A 20,985-nucleotide genomic window follows, 5' to 3' on the forward strand; every position below is an offset into this window, starting at 1 on the left:
ACCTGTTACACGTCTAAAGTTAAATACAACTGTGGAAACAATCCAGTCGAACTGCTGTTTTATAAAAAGATCCTTCAAGGCCATGAATTTCAGAAGAAAAGCCTGAGCTTGTCACTGCTCCTACAGCATTAAGCCCAGGACAGATGGCTTGCTATACCTTGTTTGGGTACCAAGAAATGCCAAAGAAAGGGATGCTGAACTCCAGTGAGACTCCAGAGCAGATCTTCTTTGGAGGGTAGAATCCAGCCCATTGGTTGAGCAGTTTGCATCATTTAAAATATTCCCTCCTGCAGTTTGATCCCGGTGTCACACCTTTTCGTAAGCTGTCAGTAGTCAAAACGACAGATTTCATCCTTGTTCGAGGAGGAGCTGACGGGGAACCGAGGCCGGGGCCGAGAGTGCTGCCATCCTGTTGGTGCTCAGGACCTTGTCCAAAGAAGCCCTTGCGCTGGTGGGATGGGAGCTCACTGTGATCCGTCGAAGTCCGAAGCTGATTGGTTTTCGCTTCTTTCCATGCAGTGCGACAACGAAGACGACTACAGGGAGACCAAGAAGGCCCCGGGAGAGAGGGAGAGCGCCTCGCGACTGACCGCCCCTGCCAGCAGTACTTTGTCCGCAAATCACTGCAGCATGAACATCAACAGGTACGTGCGCTCCTGCAAAGGCAAGGGTTGGTGGAGGCATGCCTGGGTCTGAGAGGCACGTGTTTGCAGGGGGAGAGTAGATTTATTTTTAACGATTTCTCTGCTCTGGGTGTCCAGACCAGGGTTCTTGGACTCCTTAATCAATAGAAATTGATAAGAGGCCAGAGGAGAAATTCAGCCAAGGCTTTGCTGGGGCTCAGGCTGCAGCTTGAAGGAGTGAGGAAAAAGTAACAGTTTCTCTTGCTCACTCTCTGATGGGGGCAAGCCGATTGCTTAAATGTGAGGGAGGAAGTTGTGGGTCCAGGGGTCTGGTGGAGGGGGACTTGGCCTGCCCATGCCCTTTGTTGGTCTTGTGTGCACTTTTGCTCCCAGTTCCTCAAAATTGGCAGTTGGGTTTTTGGTCTTTTTGTATCTTGTTCATAATTTGCTCCAACTGCACACTTTCACAGTTGTTTTTAGTCCCTTAGGCTGTGCTTAGTTGCTTAGTCGAGTCCAACTCTTTGCGACCCCATGGACTGTAGCCCACCAAGATCTCTGACCATGGAGATTCTCCAGGCAAGAATACTAAAATGTGTTGCCATGCCCTCCTCCAGAGGATCTTCCCAACCCAGGGATCGAACCCTGGTTCTGCAATGCCTTTACCGTCTGAGCCACCAGGGAAGCCCTGAGTCCTTTAGGATTGCTTTGTATTTTGTTGCTATAGGAGACATGTGTCCAGGTGCAAGCGCTTAAGCAGAGGATCCCAGGGTCCCAGACTGTCTCTTGCAGACCTGATTCCCTTGGTTTAACACAGGGCTTCCCTGGTAGCTCAGCTGGTAAAGAATCCTCCTGCCTTGCAGGAGACCCTGGTTCAATTCCTGGGTTGGGAAGATCCCCTGGAGAAGGGATAGCTAATACCCACTCCAGTATTCTTGAGCTTCCCTAGTAACTCAGACAGTATAAAATCCGCCTGCAGTGAGGGAGACCTGGGTTTGATCCCTGAACTGGGAAGATCCCCTGGAGGAGGGCATGGAAACCTGCTCCACTATTCTTGCCTGGAGAATCCCATGGACAGAGGAGCCTGGTGGGCTACAGTCCATGGGATCGCAAAGAGTCAGACACGACTGAGTGACTAAGTGCACACAGACGGTTCACCAGGACCCTGGGCGTGGGCTGCTTGTCACAGTTCCGGGTGCACCAGCAGTGCGTCTTTGTAACAGAAGACCAGTTACCAGCTATAGCACATTCTATCCTTTCAAAAGCACACCCTCCACTCTGAAAATTTAAAAACCGAATTCCACCTGTGTGCTAAGTCACTTCAGCAGTATCCGACTCTGTGTGACCCCATGGACTGTAGCCCACCAGGCTCCTCTGTCCATGGGATTTTCTAGGCAAGAATACTGGAGTGAATTGTCATGCCCTCCTCCAGGGGATCTTCCCAACTCAGGGATCGAACCTAGGTCTCTTACGTCTCCTGAGTTGGTTGGCAGGTTCTTTACCACTAGCGCCACCTGGGAGACCCAAAAAACTGAATTAAGAGTCATGAGAACACTAAGCTTATCACACAGATGTAATAAGCAGACTCGTCATAAAACACACCTAAAGATCCTGGCTATGGACTGAATTTGTGGTGATAGACAAGATCGGGGTCTCCAAGGGGAAACAGCCCCTCCTCAAAGGGGTTCCAGGGGGACCTGCATGGCGCTGACTCCCCTCCATGACAAACGGCTTCCTGGCAAAGCAGGGCCCCTGATATTTATTACAAGCGAGGAGCTCATCATCAGTCACAGAAGCTCTTTCCATTTAGAAACAGCACAGCTCAGAAACCACTTTCCCTCTGCTCAGACACTCTTCACTCTCCCCGACTGTGTACATAGAATTTTTAAGGGGAGATTAATGTTTCAGTGCAACACATAAAAATGTAAACTGAAAGGTTAGGAGAAGATGTAGAGCAGTACTAAAACCCGGAGAGGAAATTAGAGAGCCCGGGCACCCGAGCACAGGCGGCTGCAGTGTTAGAATCACCTTGGGAAAGGAGGACTAGGGCTCTGGAAGGTCTGAGTGAGGAGGAGCAGCAAAGACAAGCTGGCCAAACCCGCAGTCCTCTGTGCCCAGCAGATGGTGTCCCAAAACACTGGGGACATGTGAAAGGAGAAAATGCGGCTCCAAAGTGTCTTTTAAATGTGTGATTGAATAACCTGTCTGCTGGCTCTAGTAACTGCTATAATTGCTGGTAGTGATGAGTCTAAATAATATTTGAAGATGTCTGCAGCAACCGATATGACATGAAAATATCTGTGATTTCCACTGGTGACGCAGTCACAGATATTGCAAGCAATACACCTGCTAACCACTCCTCTGGTTTCCTGCCTTCATTCATCATTAAAGGAAATGTTCCGTTTCAGTGAGAGGTTAATGAAAATGAAGATGTAATTTCTTTTCCATGCAAGTTCAGGGACCCCAGGATAAAAGCAGAGGTCCTCAATCTTCAGGGTTGAATGCCTGAAGATCTGAGATGGAGTTGATGTAATAATAATAGAAATAAAGTGCACAGTTAAATGTAATGCACTTGAATCATCCCCAAACCATTTCCGCTCTGGGTCCTGGCCCATGAAAAAATAGTCTTCCATGAAACTGGCCCGATGCCAAAAAGGTTAGGGACTCCTGGTCCAGACCCTTTGCTTGGCAGAGACTGCTGGCTCTGATAGTTTCACTTATGTTAAGTAGGGACTCAATGCCGCTATGAAAGAGCTTTGAATTTTTCTAGGAAAAGTGGTCTGTGTATTTCTGAAATTGTGGTTACCTCTGTCAAGCTGTACCAGTGTAATAAGACAATTCTATATATATGGTAATCGCATGTCCCAAAGACATGATCCCAAGAATGTTTCAAAATTACTTTGGTCAATTTCAATAGATACACTTATGATGAAGAAGAAAAGATTGTATGTGCTTGACAATATTTAGTGTAATAATTTCCTTTCCTACAAGTGTTTAAAATCATGTTTAAAACCCTGGTAGTCCAGTAGTTAAGACTTCACTTTCCCAATGCAGGGGGTGCGGGTTCCTTCCCTGGTTGGGGAGCTAAGACCCCACATGCTTTGTGGCAGGAAAAAAAACCACATAAAACAGAAGCAATACTGTAATGACTTCAATAAAGACTTTTAAAATGGTCCACATCAAAAAGTCTTTTAAAAAATAAAATAAAATCATGTAGTACATGCCTTAAAACTCAACATTCAAGAAACTAAGAGCATGGCATCCAGTCCCATCACTTCATGGCAAATAGATGGTTTAACAATGGAAACAGTGACAGATTTTATTTTCCTGGGCTCCAAAATCACTGCAGATGGTGACTGCAGCCATGAAATTAAAAGACATTTGCTCCTTGGAAGAAAAGTATAACCAACCTAAATGGCATATTAAAAAGCAGAGAAATTACTTTGCCAGCAAAGGTCCATATAGCCAAAGCTGTGGTTTTTTCAGTAGTCATGTATAGATGTGAGAGTTGGACCGTAAAGAAAGCTAAGCACCGAAGAATTGGTACTTTTGAACTGTGGTGTTGGAGAAGACTCTTGAGAGTCCCTTGGACTGCAAGGAAATCAAACCAGTCAATCCTAAAGGAAATCAGTCCTGAATATTCATTGGAAGGACTGATACTGAAGCTGAAGCTCCAATACTTTGGCCACCTGATGTAAAGAACTGACTCACTGGAAAAGACCCTGATGCTGGGAAAGATTGAAGGCAGGAGGACAAGGGGACAACAGAGAATGATATGGTTGGATGGCATCACTGACTCAGTGGACATGAGTCTGAGCAAGCTCTGGGAGTTGGTGGTAGACAGGGAAGCCTGACTTGCTGCAGTCCATGGGGTTGCAAATAGTCGGACACAGCTGAGCGACTGGACTGAACTGAGTGCATGCGTGCTAAATCAATTCAGTCGGGTCCAACTCTTTGCAACCCTATGGACTGTAGCCCACCAGTCCCCTCTGTCCACGGAAATCTCCAGGCAGTAATACTGGAGTGGGTTGCCGTTTTATCCTCAAGGGGATCTTCCCAAGCTAGGGATCAAACCAGCGTCTCTTGTGTCTCCAGCATTGGCAAGTGGGTTCTTTACCACTGTAGCACCACCTGAGTACTGTATGTAAAATAATAGGGACTTCGAAATAGGGTTTCTTTACTCATGTGTCGAGAAACCATTACATTCAGACAATTAACATCCATCTTCAGCTTCAGTGTTTCATCCTCACTGGCTGAGCTACTTCTGATTCGCCCAAGGCAGTTTTCTAGAACACAGCTTCTCACTTCTAAGTCGTTGGATGCACAGTGCTTTTTAAACCAGAAAGCTGTCATCAGAAATTCTCTCCCTACACAAATGTGTTTGCGTAGCATTAAGCATCTTGGTTTCTCATTTGTTCTAGAGGCCTACATTTGTAATTTCTGCACTGTGACCACCAACTAAGGATATTGCTTAAAAAATAAGAAGTGACTTTAATGGCTTGTTTGCAGTGATAGCCAACACATGCAATTAAGAAGTCATAAATGGAGGAAAAATGACTAACTCTTTGTCCAATGAATTAACCTTACATTGCCTGACTCCACCAGGTGGAGAATCATCCCAAGTTAGCAATGATTGAGTTCATTTTGGGCTAATGTGTCTTCCTACTCTTTTTGTTTCCTCGTGAAGTCATAGAGAGAGCCCTATCCACATTACATACATTGTAAAGACCCAGATATAAGTGACTCCCTTCTGTGACGGTCCACTGGGATGTATATTCAGGCATAGACAATAGTTTTGAAGGTAAAATAAGGAACTAGAAATCAGAAAATGTCATTTCTAATGACTGTTTCAGTTCTTTGTATTCTTATCAATGCCTGGTTGCCTAACAGTTGGAAGGTAGCTTCATGCTTGATTGTTCTGTGATTGTGTTATTCTCTGTGTGATAATTAGGGAGAAGGCAATGGCAACCCACTCCAGTACTCTTGCCTGGAAAATCCCACAGCAGAGGAGCCTGGTAGGCTGCAGTCCATGGGGTCGTCAAAAGTAGGACACGACTGAGCTACTTCACTTTCACTTTTCACTTTCATGCATTGGAGAATGAAATGGCAACCCACTCCACTATTCTTCCCTGGAGAATCCCAGGGACAAGGAAGCCTGGTGGGCAGCCGTCTACGGGGTCGCACAGAGTCAGACACGACTGAAGTGGCTTGCAGCAGCAGCAGCAGCAGCAGCAGGTGTTAGCTAAAGTCCTTTTGGAAGTAGAGATCTCATGTATCATTTAATTGAGTTTCCCATTACCTGCTGCTTGCACTTGTTAGGAAAACAGTAAGTGGTTTGCTGTGTATTTTGAGATCCTTGGATGAAAAACTTGGGAAGTGAGAGTAGTATTCTTAGTCGTTTCGCTCCAGAATTACTCTTAATTCTGGGAGAATAAGTAAAGAAACAATGAAGAAAATGTGCTTGTTGTTTGTTACGGTCCTAATGCCATAAAATTGTTTCCTGGCACAAGAATTCCCAGTAAACATCTTCCTACCAGCAGGTTTTAAATGGGAGGTTTGGGTCATATATAAAACATTTTTCTTCCCCTGTGCTGAGTGTGTGACATTCCATTACTGTGACTTCCTTTCTCAGCTTGGCAATACCAATAAATAAAAATGAAAAAATGCTCCGGTCGCCCATCTCACCCCTCTCTGACGCATCTAAACACAAATTCTCCGGCGAGGACTTAACTTCCTCCAGCAAATCCAACAGCAACGGCCTGTTCACTTCCACCTCCTCCAACAAAAAGCATAAGGCGGAGAGCCAGCTGCAGAGCCATGCCGCGGACCTCACGGTAGGTTGATGCCCTCCTGTCCCAGTTGAAACAGAAATGAAACCGAGCACAGCCCTTACTCTGCCTGTAACCCAGCTCAGTCTAAACTCCAGCTCAAGGCCCCTCAAGGCAGCCCTGAGTGCTGCTCTGGGAAGACCCAGCAAGAGCTGCCCTTTGCATCTTGCACAGGCTGTGGCAGAAGAAAAAGAGGCGGTATTTTAAGCCTCTTCTGCTTAGGAACCTCTTTGGAGGACCTCATTTTCCATTCTGAAAAGAAATAGCCCCACGTTCCCCATGGGCCCACATGGACCCGGCTCCACCCCTGTGGACACTCATACTGCATGTGAGTCCCTCTTTACGGATACTCTAAGAGTGGGCATCCCTGAACTGTGCATCCTCGAAGTACTTTATTTAATTTCAAACTCTCCCCATTGTGCTTCTCAAATCCAGCAGGGCTTTATGAGGCAAGGAGAAATGAGACTTGGCAATAGGACTCTGCAAACAAACAGGAGAGGCAGCATTTCATGCTTTATCCAGTGACTCAAAGAGGCAAAAAAAAGTTGTTAAGGTTCAACAAGAGCCACAGTCTTACTGAACCATCAGGAAACTAAGCCTCTTAGGCACCCTCATTTGAGAGCAGTTCTCTTTAGTTCTAGGATACAAGAATCTGAGAAGGTCATATTAGGAAAATCGGAAATAAAAAGCAAGCAATTCAGATTTTAAACCAAGCACAACTTCTCTTTGCCTCTAGAGCCTTCTATCACAAGCAACTATGATGTGCAGAGAATCTTTAACCAATTATAGACTTTATTTCGACCCTCTTTCACTGAACAGGTGTTTATCAAGGAACTACTTATTGTGTCCTAGGCACTCTGCTAAGCAATTGAGGTGCATTGCTAACCTAACAGATTCGGTCTCTGCCTGCAGGAAGCTTACAGTCGAGCTGAGGAGAGCCACTTAGACCAGGGTTCACATACATCCGTAATTTACTACTCTGTGTGCCAAAAAGGAAATGCCCAGAGTCCTAGAGCCTTTCATAACAAAGAGGCTTGATCTGCACATAAAATCAGCCCGTATTTAAAGAAGCACTGGTATCCACTCCACTTTAATTACTTCAGAAGAATCCATTTGAATCTCCTAACCAAAGACAGGGTGTTTTATGATCCAAATGATCAGCACACACAGTAGCTGCTCTTTATATATCTGTATCTCCAGGGGGAGGAAAAAAAAAAGGATGTTTAAATTTTTCCCCAGATAGAGAGTGTTCCTTTTTAAAACACATCTTAAATAATTTCTTGCGATACCCCTCGGCTCTTCCTGTTCGTCACAGACAGCTGATGAGAACCAGTCAGTCTATGACCTGAACCTCTCGTGAAGGATAAACACAGCTCAGTGGTTCTGAGAGCTCCGGTCCTAGACCAGCACTCTGAAACTTGTGCAGAATGCATGTTCTCAGGCCCTCCCCCAGACCTACTGGGACGGAGATGCTGGTGGTGGCACTCAGCTGTCTGTGTGTTAATGGTGACTCTGATGCAGTCAGTTTGGAGAACCATGGGCCTAGCAACCGGGAAGAGTAGGAGCCTGAGTCCTAAGCTCCCAGCCTGCACCCGCAGTAGCCGTCCGTGCTTCGGCAGGTTCAGGATCTGGATGCGCGAGAGCAAGACTAAGGCCTCCCTGGTAGTGTTGCCATGCGGATGGCATCTGACCACACACATGAAAGCTTCCAGCTTGAGACCTGAAATGCACGCGTTTCTCTTTCTTAATCGAAACAAAAAGCACTATCACGTCTAACCTAGAACCCCAGCAATTCTAACTGGTTACTCCTTCAGCCAGAGGGCCAGTTTCTCAAAGGCGGCTGTGTTTGTTTGTTGTCCAGAAAGCAGCTCACACCAATTCTGAAAACATCCTCCACAAGTCACGGCCACAGACCGAGCCCTGGTCTCCAGGCTCCAACGGCCACCGGGACTGCAAGAGGCAGAAACTCATCTTTGATGATATGTAAGTGTGGGGTCTTGTCGATATGGGGAAGGCCAGATAAGTGGGACCGGGGAGATGGTTTATATGTGTCTACAGATTAGACACATATAAACCCTAGTGTGGCCATTTCTGTCATGTGACCCAGTCAGTTAAATGTCACCCTCTCAAAGGAAATTGCTGAGTGCACCCCCGAGCCCTTGGTGGGGAGTGGTTTGAATGAATGGGACAGCCAGTGCTATCACAGTTGTATCCAGGATGCCAGAAATCTAAGGCAAATGGCATCAAGGAGTCTTATATTTCTGAGCACCTGCATTTGGGGCTGTATGCTACCAGAAAGAGGCATTTCTGTCTTTGTAAACTGTAACAGGCAAAGAAAAATAGTGATTCACTCCTGAAAGCTTTCTGTTCTCTAAAGTGCTATAGTCTTTATAAAAGTGTAAATAATTCTTATACAGGAAAAATATCCTGTCATCCATCCCCCCATCATAGTGCCAAAACCCAAGTATTTCATTCCCAGCATCAACTTAGGAGGAGAAACAAAAGAAGAACATGAATAAATATAGCATCCTGGAATGCTCGGGAGATGCTGAAAATGACACATGAGAAAATTATTTAGGCTCTTAGGGAAAAAATATGTGTCAAGGACAAGCCTCGAGGGCAGGAGATATGGTTTCAAGAGTTTGGCTTGAATCCCATTTTCAACTTCTGCTGTTCAGCAAGCACACAATTGTGTATCTGTGGGAGGCACGCCCTTAAATCCCCAGCGGGGACCAACAGACAACAGTGAGAGACCCCCCTGCCCTCTGACTGCTGACCGTCCAGCGGAGGGGACAGACTGTAAACCACGCGCCCCACCCACAGTCGGAAACCAAAATGGTGCTAAATGTCTTTGAGTCCCTGCTTCCTAATCAGAAAAAGTGAGTCATGACACTGGTCTCCTGGCGGGTCCCCTGAGACCCAGTGAGATGGCCTCTTCTCAGAGTGACCACCTGGAGAGGCGGAAGCTGTCTCTTCCACCCTCATCTTCCTCCCAGCCTTCTCTCCCATCCTGTCTTTACCAAGAGTGTAGACAAGGTCTGTTTCTTCATGTCCAAGAAACAGGAATACTAAGTTGTCTTCCTCAGGCCCTGCGTGGACCTCATTAAGCTAACAAGGAGATAGACTTCGAGGACTGAGAGCCAAATCCAGAGTCTTTGTTCCTTCGTGGACACACTCCCAGATGACTGAGTTTAGTAAAGTGTAAGGGTGGCCCAGGAGGACGTGTGTTTTTCTCTTCTTCCTGTGATCGCACCTGCACTCAACCCCACACACATTCTCCCCTGACCCTCACCAGCTCCCCTTTCCCTCATCTCACTGCCCTGGGCAGCCAGAGAAGTGGTAATTAATCCCCAGGGTGAAGGGCGTGTAATCCAATCCGACAGTCAACTCCATATATAATTAGTGTTTGGGGGTGTAAATTGTTCAAAGGGAGCTTTAACCGTTAATAAAAACAGGCAGTTGGAATTGTGCTTAATGACAGTATGGAAATTTACATTTGGAAGATGTAAGAATCTTTTGATTTTCATCTTAATTAAGGATGCTCTCCCTAATATTAAGAAACAAATTGAAGATAAAGTAGTTACTATACAGATGGTTCAGCCTCTGTATCCTTTAGCTTGAAACTCAGTTCCTAAAGGAATGAAAAACGATTATACTTGTCTTATAGGTCTAGTCTTTATAAGAATGGAAATGTGCCTCTGTACATCATTCAAACCAAGCTTGCTGAGGTTTTGGGTCCCAAACCTCCCCTATTCATCTCAAGAAGCTTGCTGAGGAGGAGGGATAGACTAGGAATTTGGGGTTAGGAGACGCAAACTAGTGTATATAGGATGGATAAACAGCAAGATCTTTCTGTATAGCATATTCTCTATCCTGGGATAAACCATAGTGGAAAGGAGTACAAAGAAGAATATACGTATGTGCATAACTGAGTCGCTTTGCTGGGCAGCAGAAATTAACATTGTAAATCAGCTATGTTCAACGAAAAATAAATTAAAGAATACTGCAGATATGATGAAAGATCTGATGATAGGGAACAAAAAAAGAAGAGAAAGACTAAGACTTTGTCATAGTCTAACAAAGTGAGCATACACACACATTCAACAGTAAGGTACCCAGAGCATCAAACATATCAAGGGCGTGGTGTTTAAACACACACATATGGGAAATTAACATGTAAGGCATTTTCCAAAGCATAGACCAGAAAACTAAGTCTAAAACAGCAACAGCTAAATGGTCCTACTTGGACCTGCAGCTCCTTGGACTGTTTACAAGAGGAAATGTCTCTCAATCTGCTGAGACGGTGGCTAATATAATTTTGTCCCTATCTGTATCAAACCAAGAGGCTGTTATCATGCATTCTTCCCATTAGCAAACTGTGATTTTTCTGGCTGACAGCTACAAAAAAACTGTTTCTCCTTTTATGGATATAGATAGAATTTTTTAAAAGCCCTCTTACATATCCATCATACGGAGAGAGAGACATCTTCCAATTGCCATGTGTCCCAATTGATTTGAAATCCGTGACAATAAAAGAAACACGCGGCTCAAACAGCCACTCAACCACTGAACTGAGAAAATCGCGGGGAAATTCTTCAGGCTTGAAAAGCAACAGCAGGCACTGTCTGTTCCTCGGAACAATAAAAATATGGGTCTTAAGAGATCACTGGGCTAGGAAGTCCCCTAAAAGTGTGTGAAGTGTTGAGCTGGTATGTGCTGAGGTCCAGGAGCGGGAGTGGGGGTGTCTGCTTCATTCCTTCAGTTATTAATTCAGGGAAGATGGCGGTACATGGGCGGCCTCTCTAGGAAGCTCCTCTGCGATTTTCAGCCTCCTGCTTTCTCTCCACTCTGCACCGGTTTCAAGGACCATGACCTGGCTCCTGTCACTTTCCTTGACTTCTCCTCACTGGAGGTGTCAACAGGCAGTGACATGAACAAAGAGAGACCACCCGAAGGAAAGAAAGAACTAGAGAATTGGCACCAAAATGATTTAGAGCTGCTAGAAATCCAGTTACTGCATTCCCAAAAGTAACAGTTGCCATCGTGCCATTTCACTTTCAGAGCTACATCCTGTAGCTTTAAAAAAAAAAAAATAGTAAACTCATCCTTTTGTATTATAAATACTCGTTAATGGTTGAATACACGTGCATTTCAGACAACAGCCAGAATTCAGCAGGCACTCCAGTAACAACTGTTGAGTCACCCTAAGTGGAATCACATTCTGGGGGAGCGGGGGTGAAAATGTTAGTTGCTTAGTCACGTTCGTCTCTTGCAACCCCATGGACTGTAGCCTGCCAGGCTTCTCTGTCCATGGAATTCTCCAGGCAAAAATACTGGAGTGGGTCGCCATGCCCTCCTCCAGGGGATCTTCCCAACCCAGGGATCAAACCCAGGTCTTCTGCACTGCAGGCAGATTCTTCACCATCTGAGCCACCAGGGAAGCCTGTCTGGCGGGGGCAAGGGGTAGTGCCTGCATCTTTTTTTTCTTTTTATTTTTCCCGTGAATGTAAGGAATTACTACAGGCAAGTCAATTTAAATTCATAGGCTTCCAGCCCCTTTTCCTAGGTTACTTACCAATTCAGCAGGTACCAGGTGGTGCCTTCAGAATGGAGATAGAACTGACCAGAATAACTTATTTTTAAAATGTGATCCAGATCAGCCTATCCTGCAGGCTCAGATGGGAGGCAGTAATGACTGCACCTCCTCCTCCCCTGACGTTTAGCCGTTTAGCCGTGTGCCACTTTCACTCCTCAGCAGGGTTGGTTTTTTTTTTTTAAGCTTCTTATTTTGTATTAGGGAATAGCTGATTCACAATGTTGTAATAGCTTCAGGTGAATAGCAAAGGGAGGCAGCCATCCATAGACCTGTGTCCATTCTCCCCCAAACTCCCCTCCCATCCAGGCTGCCACATAACCCTGAGCAGAATCCCCTGTGCTATAATCCTTGCTGGTTATCCGTTTTAAATATGATGGGGCTTCTCCAGTGGCTCAGTGGGTAAAGGACGTACCTGCAGTGCAGAAGACACATGAGATGAGGGTGTGGTCCCTAGGCTGGGAAGATCCCCTGGAGAGGGAGATGTCAGCCCACTCCAGTATCCTTGCCTGGAAAATCGCATGGACAGAGGAGCCTGGTGGGCTCCAGTTCATGTGGTTGCAGAGAGTCAGACGTGTGCGTGCGTGCTGTCTCTTCAGTCATGTCCGACTCTTTGCGGCCCCATGGACTGCAGCCCACCAGGCGCCTCTGTCCATGGGATTCTCCAGACAAGAATACTGGAGTGGGTTGCCAGGCCCTCCTCCAGGGCATCTTCCCAACCCAGGGATCAAACCCAGGTCTCTTTTGTCTCCTGCATTGGCAGGCGGGTTCTTTACCACTAGTGCCACCTGGGAAGCCCAAAAGAGTCAGACAGGACTGAGCAACTAGGCACCCACACGACATTTTAAATATAGCAGTGTATACATATGGATCCCAAGCTCCCTAATCATCCCTCCCCACAGCCTTCCCTTTGGCAACCGTAAGTCCATTCTGTAAGTCCATGAGTCTCTGTTTTATAAGTAAGTGCGTTTGTAGCACTTCTTTTTAGATTCCACATGTAAGGGATGGCATCCGATATTCCTCCTTCTCTGTCTGACTATCTTCACTCCGTATGACAATGTCTAGGGCCATCCATGTTGCTGCAAATGGCATTATTTCATTCATTTTAATGGGCAGCTCTGGTTTTAAGGTGACACTGGTGTGATTACCAAACTTTTGTTTCAAAAATCTGTTAGGAATTTATGTCCATGAGTGACAGCACTTCATTCAACCCAAAGCCTAGAAACCGATCTTATTAGTGCAAAGCCATGAGCTAGAAATCGCTTGGTGTCATCACTAGTGACGGGAGAGTTATTGGCGGTGGAAAATCTAGGGAACAGCTGTGTCATGAAGGCCTCGGTGCAGACGTCTGAGCACAGCTGATGGTGAAGCGCTTGGCCTCCGTTCCCCCATGCCATATTGCTGTGCCAGGGAGCCAGAGAACCCCAGGTGCCAACGTGCCTGCCGCTTCCAGAAGGATGTGCCGACTGTTGCCCACATTTCACAAGGAAGAGTCAGTCACGATCATCACATTCAGCCAAACCTCCAAACGCCCCATCTGTCCCCATGGCATCGATTACAGGAGCCCAGCTACTGAAACCTCCAGACGCCAAGAAAAGACTCCCTTGCCACGCGATGCTGAAGCCGCGGCCTGTGCCATGTGGCTGGCAGGTCAGGAAGATGAAATTGGCACTTATGATGTCATGATACTTAGCATTCTTATAGCTGAAAGGATTTTAATTTTATAGATGATGGAAGACTCCCGTAAGTGAAAGGTCAGGTGATTTATTCAAAGGACCCCAACTGAAATCCTTATGTAGGTGATATTAGATCAAGGCAAGGCACTCCTGTGGTGGGCTGGCTGTGACCATTCCCCTCCCGAGCGGCCCCCCCCCCCGCTTCCCATCGCTTCAAAGCTGGACCCCACCCTTTCTGATAATACCATTCCTGTGCCTTTCTTTCTTCATATGGAATTTTTTCCCTTATGAAGTCCCTCTCAGCCAAGGTTTTTTTGTTTGTTTTTAGTCAAAACAGAGAGAGAGAAGGAACAAAAGGATTTGGCCAGAGGTTGGGAGGGCAAGAATGGTGGACAAGGCCTTTCAGATCATTCTGATTGAAATCTGAGCCCTCTGATCCTTTGAAGGGCTTTGTAAAATGATTTTATCTTACCTGTAACACCTGGAGAAGAACAGCAATCAAATTGATGAGTTTCCACTTAAACAGGAAGTTGCTTATGATAGGGTGACAACAGCCGGCCACGTTTAGCCTGCGTGTCCCAGAAAGCACGTGTTATTTTCTAAGTGTGGCCAGGAGAGGAGCCTCCTGGGAGAGCCTGCGACCTGTAGGAGACACGACGAGTCATCGCTCATGTTTCTGAGAAGCCAGGGATTTAGGGGTCCCAGCCAACATCAAGAGCATAGAAACAAAAGCTGCATTTGAATCCTTGTACTTAAAAGCTAATGTGCTTAGTTGCTCGGTCATGTCCGACTTTTTGCCACCCCATGGACTATAGCCCACCAAGTTCTTCTGTCCATGAAATTCTCCAGGCAAGGATACTGGAGTGGGTTGCCATTCCCTTCTCCAGAGGATCTTCCTGACCCAGGGATCGAACCCATGTCTCCTGCATTGCAGGCAGATTCTTTACTGTCTGAATCACTAGGGAAGCTGTAAGCAGCCTTCTCACTTCTTTCTGGAAGCGCTCATAAAGCCAACGGCAGCACCGGGGCCCCTGGCTATGAAGTGCCCTCAGCCACAGCATTCATGGAAAACAGTTCCTCCACTTCATACGCATTCTTCTTAGGGAAGAAAGAACCTCACAGCTTGGGCCATGGTAACACCTGCAGGACTTATCAGATGACAGGCTGACAGGCTCTCAGATGATGAATTCATTGGGTGTGCAGTTGCCTCGTTGTCTGATTTGGATTCCAACTCCCTAAGAAAATTATCTCGACTTGTGCGGTGCCAGGGAACCTGTTTGTTCAGACACGTCAGGCTCTCCGTCTCTGCCAGTTTTCACAAAACAGGCTGGCTCTGCCGGGTTGGAGGGGGGTGGGTACGGGCGTTTCACAGAGGTAGGAGTCCCAGAAAGCTGCCTGCCAGCCTGTCCGTGGGAGAGCATTTGGTTCCATGTCAGTCACGCAGGAGAACAAAGCGTCAGGGCGCTGTGATACTCCCAGGCCAGCAGAAACGAGAGGGTGGCTCAGACCTACTGCTGCTTAGAACTAAGGCCACGTGTGTGCTGGTGGGGCCGCTGGGAGGAGAGGAGGACGTTGCTGTCTGGATCCTGTGGTCACATTACTTTTGGTGCCAAGAGCTCTTATAACAGAGATACGTGTGGCTCAGCCTAGGTTTTCAGATGCTCCAAGCCCGGGTTCTGAAGAGCCCTGGAGATGTGGTCAGTCACATGCGTGATGTTTAACTGTACTTTTCTTAGGCTTTCTCACAGATTAACATCACATACCATTACCCTGAGAAACAATGTGAAGAATGTTGTTATCACAATAAAAAGCCAAACTCTAGGTTTTCCACATTAAAAAAAAAAGAGAAAAGAAGACTCGAGGAAAACTCGGTTTGAACGCTGAGATAACTGGGTTTCGTTTTAGGGCCTCTGCAGTCTTATATTCTGTAGCTGCCACAATGGTGACAACCGTTTTATCTTCCTGCTGACTTGAAGGTCACCACCAGAGTGACGCCTTCCTGACAGCACGTGTCTATGGCGTTGCCGGGCAATCTGGGTGACGTCCCATCATCCAGTTGCCTTTATAATGATCTGACCTGGAACCAACACTCTAGAAATCACCTGAGAGGAAGAAAAAGGGCCAATCGGCAGGCAGTCTTCAGTGAGTCAGTGCAGTAAGATGCAAAGATGAGAATTCTCATGTGCGCCTAGATAGGCCCTGATAGTACATTTCTTCAGCATCTCAGGTCAATGTTGTCACTCCGGTGATACAGTCAGAAAATGGATGTGTTACTTATCCACATACACTATTGTGAGAGTCTGTGACTCAGACTCCATCTCAGGTTTAAAGAATACATTTACACACTACAGATAAAAACAGCACTGATGGCGGCATCCATATGGGGAATTCGAGGCCACTGCTGCCCTGGGGATAACTTAAAAGGCTAGTAAAAACGAAGATGCCTTGGCTTATTACCAGAATTCTTTCATGAAAACAAAATGCGTTTGAAAAAATGATGATCTGTCAGTGACAAGGTCTACAAAAAAAGAGGGCAAGAGAAAAATGACCAAACTCCTCTATTTGAGTGTGGGACAGATAATGATGCAGAGAATATCAGGTTGCCATGGAGATGTTCTCTGGCTCGTTGGCTTCGAGGCTGCACCCCATCAGAAGCCAACACACTCTTTCTCTTCTAAACTCGAAATGTGAATGCACGGGGGACTCATTTCTCTTCTACCATGTACCTACAACAACAAGGTGGAAAGATCAAAGAGGTCTACAGCAGAGCCCACGCTGAAAATATTCCAGCTGCCAATTTGCACACATGCAATGACTGCAGCCCGGGACAGCTCAGAAGGTAATTAAATGCCTGGAAGCGAAGTGCGAACAAGAAGCGGTATCTGAAATCAGGAAAGACATAGCTGAGCATGAACCAGAATTACCAAGAAGGATTTTTGTTGTTGTTCAGTCACTAAGTCATGTCCAACTCTTTGTGACCCCATGGACTGCAGCACGCCAGGCCTCCCTGTCCTTCACCGTCTCCCAGAGTGTGCTCACACTCATGTCCGTTGAGTCAGTCATGCCATCCAACCATCTCATCCTGTTGCTGCCTTCTCCTCCTGCCTTCAATCTTTCCCAGCAAAAAGGCCTTAGGGCCTGAGAATTTGAGAGACGAGCAACATCTGGCTCACTGTAAGCATTTCATGAAGGAGCAGAGAGGAGGGTGTTCTAGGGAGGAGAGGAGGGATGAGCAGGGCTTCTAAAACAGCGCTGAAATGTTGACCAGCCAGTGAGGACACCACCCACTGTGGTTGAGGGACTTGGTGAGTAAGTAATGCAGTGAAGAGGGTCAGGCAAGCTTACTAAGGACCAGGACTGAGATTCAGTTTCAGAGGCTCTGGAGTTTGATTTTAGATCTATGAGTAGGGTGGTGATATATAACGAAAGCCATGTTTTACAAACGTTGCTCAAGAGTTAAAGCTCAGGAGAGATGGGACAGGAGTGAAACTCGAGGCCGGGAGAGGTGATGAAAGCCTGGACCTGGGTGGATGTGGTCCTTGAGGAAAGAAGGGGATAGTGACAAGGAAGCGTTCATAGCATGTGATAGCAGCAGGGAGGAAATGGATGGAGGTACGGCAGCTCCTTTCCTGAACAGGTAGGCTGCAGGACCCCATCTGAACTCAGGAGTCAGACCTGGCTTCTAGCTAGCGGTAGATCTGGTCTTCTGTTCTGGGGCATTCAGCAAAAAGACAAAAAATATTGCAGAGGATTTTAAGATGTGAGCCTACTCTGTATGGCGCTATTATGGTGGCTGTGTGGCATCCTACAGTTTTCAAAACCCATAGAATGTGCCCCACCAAGAGTGCATCCAAATGTCAACTACAGACTTCAGGTGATAATGACATGTTAGTTTAGGGTTTTTAATCTGGCTGTGCCGGCATGTGGGATCTTTTCGTGGAGCATGAAAACTCTTGGTTATGGCATGTGGGAATCTAGTTCACCAACCAGGGACCAAACCGGGGCCCCCTGCAGTGGGAGCTTTGAGTCTTAGCCACTGGACCATCAAGGAGGTCACTCAGTTTAGGTTTATCAATTGTAACAAATGGGCTGCTCAATTGAGGGGGTTTAGTTGTAAGGCAGGCTGTGCACGTGTACCAAGTGGTTTATGGGGACTCTGTATTTTCCACTTCATTTTGCTCTGAGCCTAAAACTGCTCAGAAAACTTGACAGTCTATTAAAAAAACAAGAACAAAAATAATGTAAATTGCCAGAGTTGGCATCAAAGACCCAACAGATAGCCAATATGTGTTCAATCTGTGGACAAAGAAGAATAAACCACCATGAAAAGCAACCAAAACGTCATTCAAATGGAATAAACACAGAGGAAATAAATTGGAGAAAGAAGAGGTGGTCGAAGCTGGGCCCTCCTTTGAAGGAACCCACAGCCTTCACCTACCAGTGCAGATCCGTCAGGATGAAAGGAAGGGCTCAGGCCTGTGTGGCAGGGAAAACATGAAGGGATCATGACCCAGAGACAGGAGTTTCATCATACACATAAGGGGGGCCCTGCAGCCACATTCCTATTTCCTTGTTGGGAAAGTTAAATATTCCCAGCGTGTTACCACAAGGGCTGATGATATTTTATGGGCAAGAAGAGACAGAAAACCAAGGTCTTTCTCTTGCTTCTGTGATTTGTGACCCAAGATTAAGTATTTGCTTTGATCCTGGTTTGTCCCTTTGTTTGATTGATTAAACCATTCAAATGAGGATCACAGCTTTGGATGGTAATGTCATTGACACGATCTGTGTGATTTTTTTTAAGCATTTTGACCCCTTAGAATAAAAGGATGCTCTGGCTACCTAATATTGTAGTATGGAAAAAGACCCGTTAGAATCTGAAAGAAGGCAGTTCAAAGTAAGTATGTTAAATAGACTACACAGTGTATGATTAATATCACTACTAACATCTTATCTCTCATTCAGGGCGTGGTGCCCTATGTTGAGTATTCATGAATAGGTCAAGTTTATTGATTACATAAAGACCCATAATACACAAAAAGTTTATACTGATGGTACTTAAACTATGTAGATTTTTTAAAATCCACCTGATGAAGTACTTTAAGGTGCTGTCTGATGAGTGGTTTAGTGTAACTTGGGGTCATTTCACAGTCTCAGATTCGTCTCTGGATGAATTACCTTCATCTTGCAGCAGAGTCGGGTTATTGCTTTAATAATGCCCAGGCCTGGAGTTAAATGTTTACCAGCCAGCTAATCAGAACTCAAGAGAATACAAGCCGTGTTTGCATTGTGACAAGGTAGACATCATTTTGCAATTAGTTTCATTACAACTGGAATGTAACCATTCCAGTATCACCTCTTTTCATTTCTCACTGCAAAGCTTTAAAATAATTATAGAGACACATACAACTTTAGGTACCAGTTATGCAAACAAACAACACCGATTTTTATAAGGCTAGACAAATACACACACCTATGCACATCTATACAATTATTATATCTTTGCCATCTTTATATCAAAAGTGGATTGTTTTATGTAAATGTCATGTGAAATAAGATTTTGCATTTTCTTAGCCATGAGATAAAAAAATCTGACTTACAAATTAGGCATTGGGGATCCATGTTAAAAAATCACTGCAAATGTATATATTTATCTACATATATTGAGCATCTTTTGAATTGCTAACTTAAGAGCAATATAGTGGTGGTCTTTTACATATAGGCAGTAGTTTGGAAATGCAAAAAAATATATACTTGATTCCATCTTAAGCAGAGTCTTGAAATTGTGGTTCAAGTTTGAGCAAAGGAAAGAATATTTGGTAAAGATCTTACACTTGCACAGTAATGATGTTTCGTGTCACTCTCTCCTTGTAGGCCACGCAGTGCAGATTATTTTATGCAAGAAGCTAAGCGAATGAAGCATAAAGCAGATGCGATGGTAAGACCTTTTCTCTCCAGATCTGTTCCTCCAAATTACGTTTGTACCGCAGCTTCATTGCTAGGGCAGCATAGCCAGAGTAATTATAAAATCTATTACAAGGATGGCTGGGTCTGTTAAATGCAGAATTGTTTATATAATCCAGTGCTCATGGCCCAATAAATTATGACCTCAACTAATAATGTCTGACTTGGAGGAAGCCCTGGATAAACAAATATTTCAATTTAGGCCTAAAGTTTGAATGGGAACCAGAGGCAATGGAATCAGTGGGTGGTAGTTTTTTGTTTTGTTTTGTTTTTCCTTAAAAAAAAAAAAGGTTTGCATTTTTCTCCCTTGTTAGCCTGGCCAATCCTTGGCTTGGTCCCAGGATCAAATCCCTTTTCAAAAAGACTTTTGTTCTTCATGTGTACCTGCCAAAGTAAATACTTCCTCTGAAACTGGACAACCAAGAAACTATTACACACACACAAGACCGTAAAGTTACTATGATTTGATGTTTTCAAAGAGTAAGTTTTCTTATTTGGGAAAGTTTAATGCCTTCAGGCAAGAGATAGAAAACTTCTGATTTTTTTCTGTAAGAGACATATGGTTGTCCCATCTGAAAATCTCATCCTAAAGGACCCCTTCTTCCCTGGTCATTTCAGTTCTGCTCTCCTCCAGCATTCATAACTGAAATCAGGGCACTAGAGATGAGTAAGGTATCTCAAATGACCTTCAGTTCAGTTCAGTCGCTCAGTCGCGTCCAACTCTGTGACCCGATGGACTGCAACACGCCAGGCCTCCCTGTCCATCACCACCTCCTAGAGTTTACCCAAACTCATGTCCATTGAGTTGGTGATGCCATCCAGCCATCTCATCCTCTGTCATCCCCTTCTCCTCCTGCCCTCAATCTTGCCCAGCATCAGGGTCTCTTCCAATGAGTCAGTTCTTCGCATGAAGTGGCCAAAGTATTGGAGTTTCAGCTTCAACATCAGTCCTTCCAGTGAACGCTCAGGACTGATCTCCTTTAGGATGGACTGGTTGGATCTCCTTGCAGTCCAACGGACTCTCAAATGACCTTCAGAGTATTATTCTTCCAGGGTTGCAGATGCATAAACTGTAACCTCACCCTCCCCAATGCTACTGAGGTTGCCCGCCAAGCATTTATTAGCATGAAGCTCACTGCCTGGGTCCACTGGTATACAGGGGAAATAATCACAGCGTATCAGAAAATACAGAAGGGAAGTAGGAGGTAGAGTTCTTATCCTCACAATCCCACAGTCTGATAGAGCACGGGTCCCCAACCCCTGTGCCACAGACCACTACGGGTCTTTGATTCGTTAGGAACCAG

At 45.5% G+C, this 20,985-nt stretch overlaps 1 protein-coding gene across 1 annotated transcript in view; it reads left to right on the forward strand.

The window, feature by feature from the left end:
- Positions 1-20,985, forward strand: part of AFF3 (ALF transcription elongation factor 3) — a 565,373-nt gene that overhangs the window by 526,514 nt on the left and 17,874 nt on the right. Inside the window, exons 13-16 of the mRNA XM_068973380.1 lie at positions 520-644; positions 6,253-6,454; positions 8,310-8,431; positions 19,592-19,655. Of these exons, the coding sequence (XP_068829481.1) occupies positions 520-644; positions 6,253-6,454; positions 8,310-8,431; positions 19,592-19,655 (513 nt within the window). The remainder of the gene's footprint in view (positions 1-519; positions 645-6,252; positions 6,455-8,309; positions 8,432-19,591; positions 19,656-20,985) is intronic.

Source organism: Capricornis sumatraensis, chromosome 1 (assembly GCF_032405125.1).
Source record: "Capricornis sumatraensis isolate serow.1 chromosome 1, serow.2, whole genome shotgun sequence".
Lineage (NCBI taxonomy): Eukaryota > Metazoa > Chordata > Mammalia > Artiodactyla > Bovidae > Capricornis > Capricornis sumatraensis.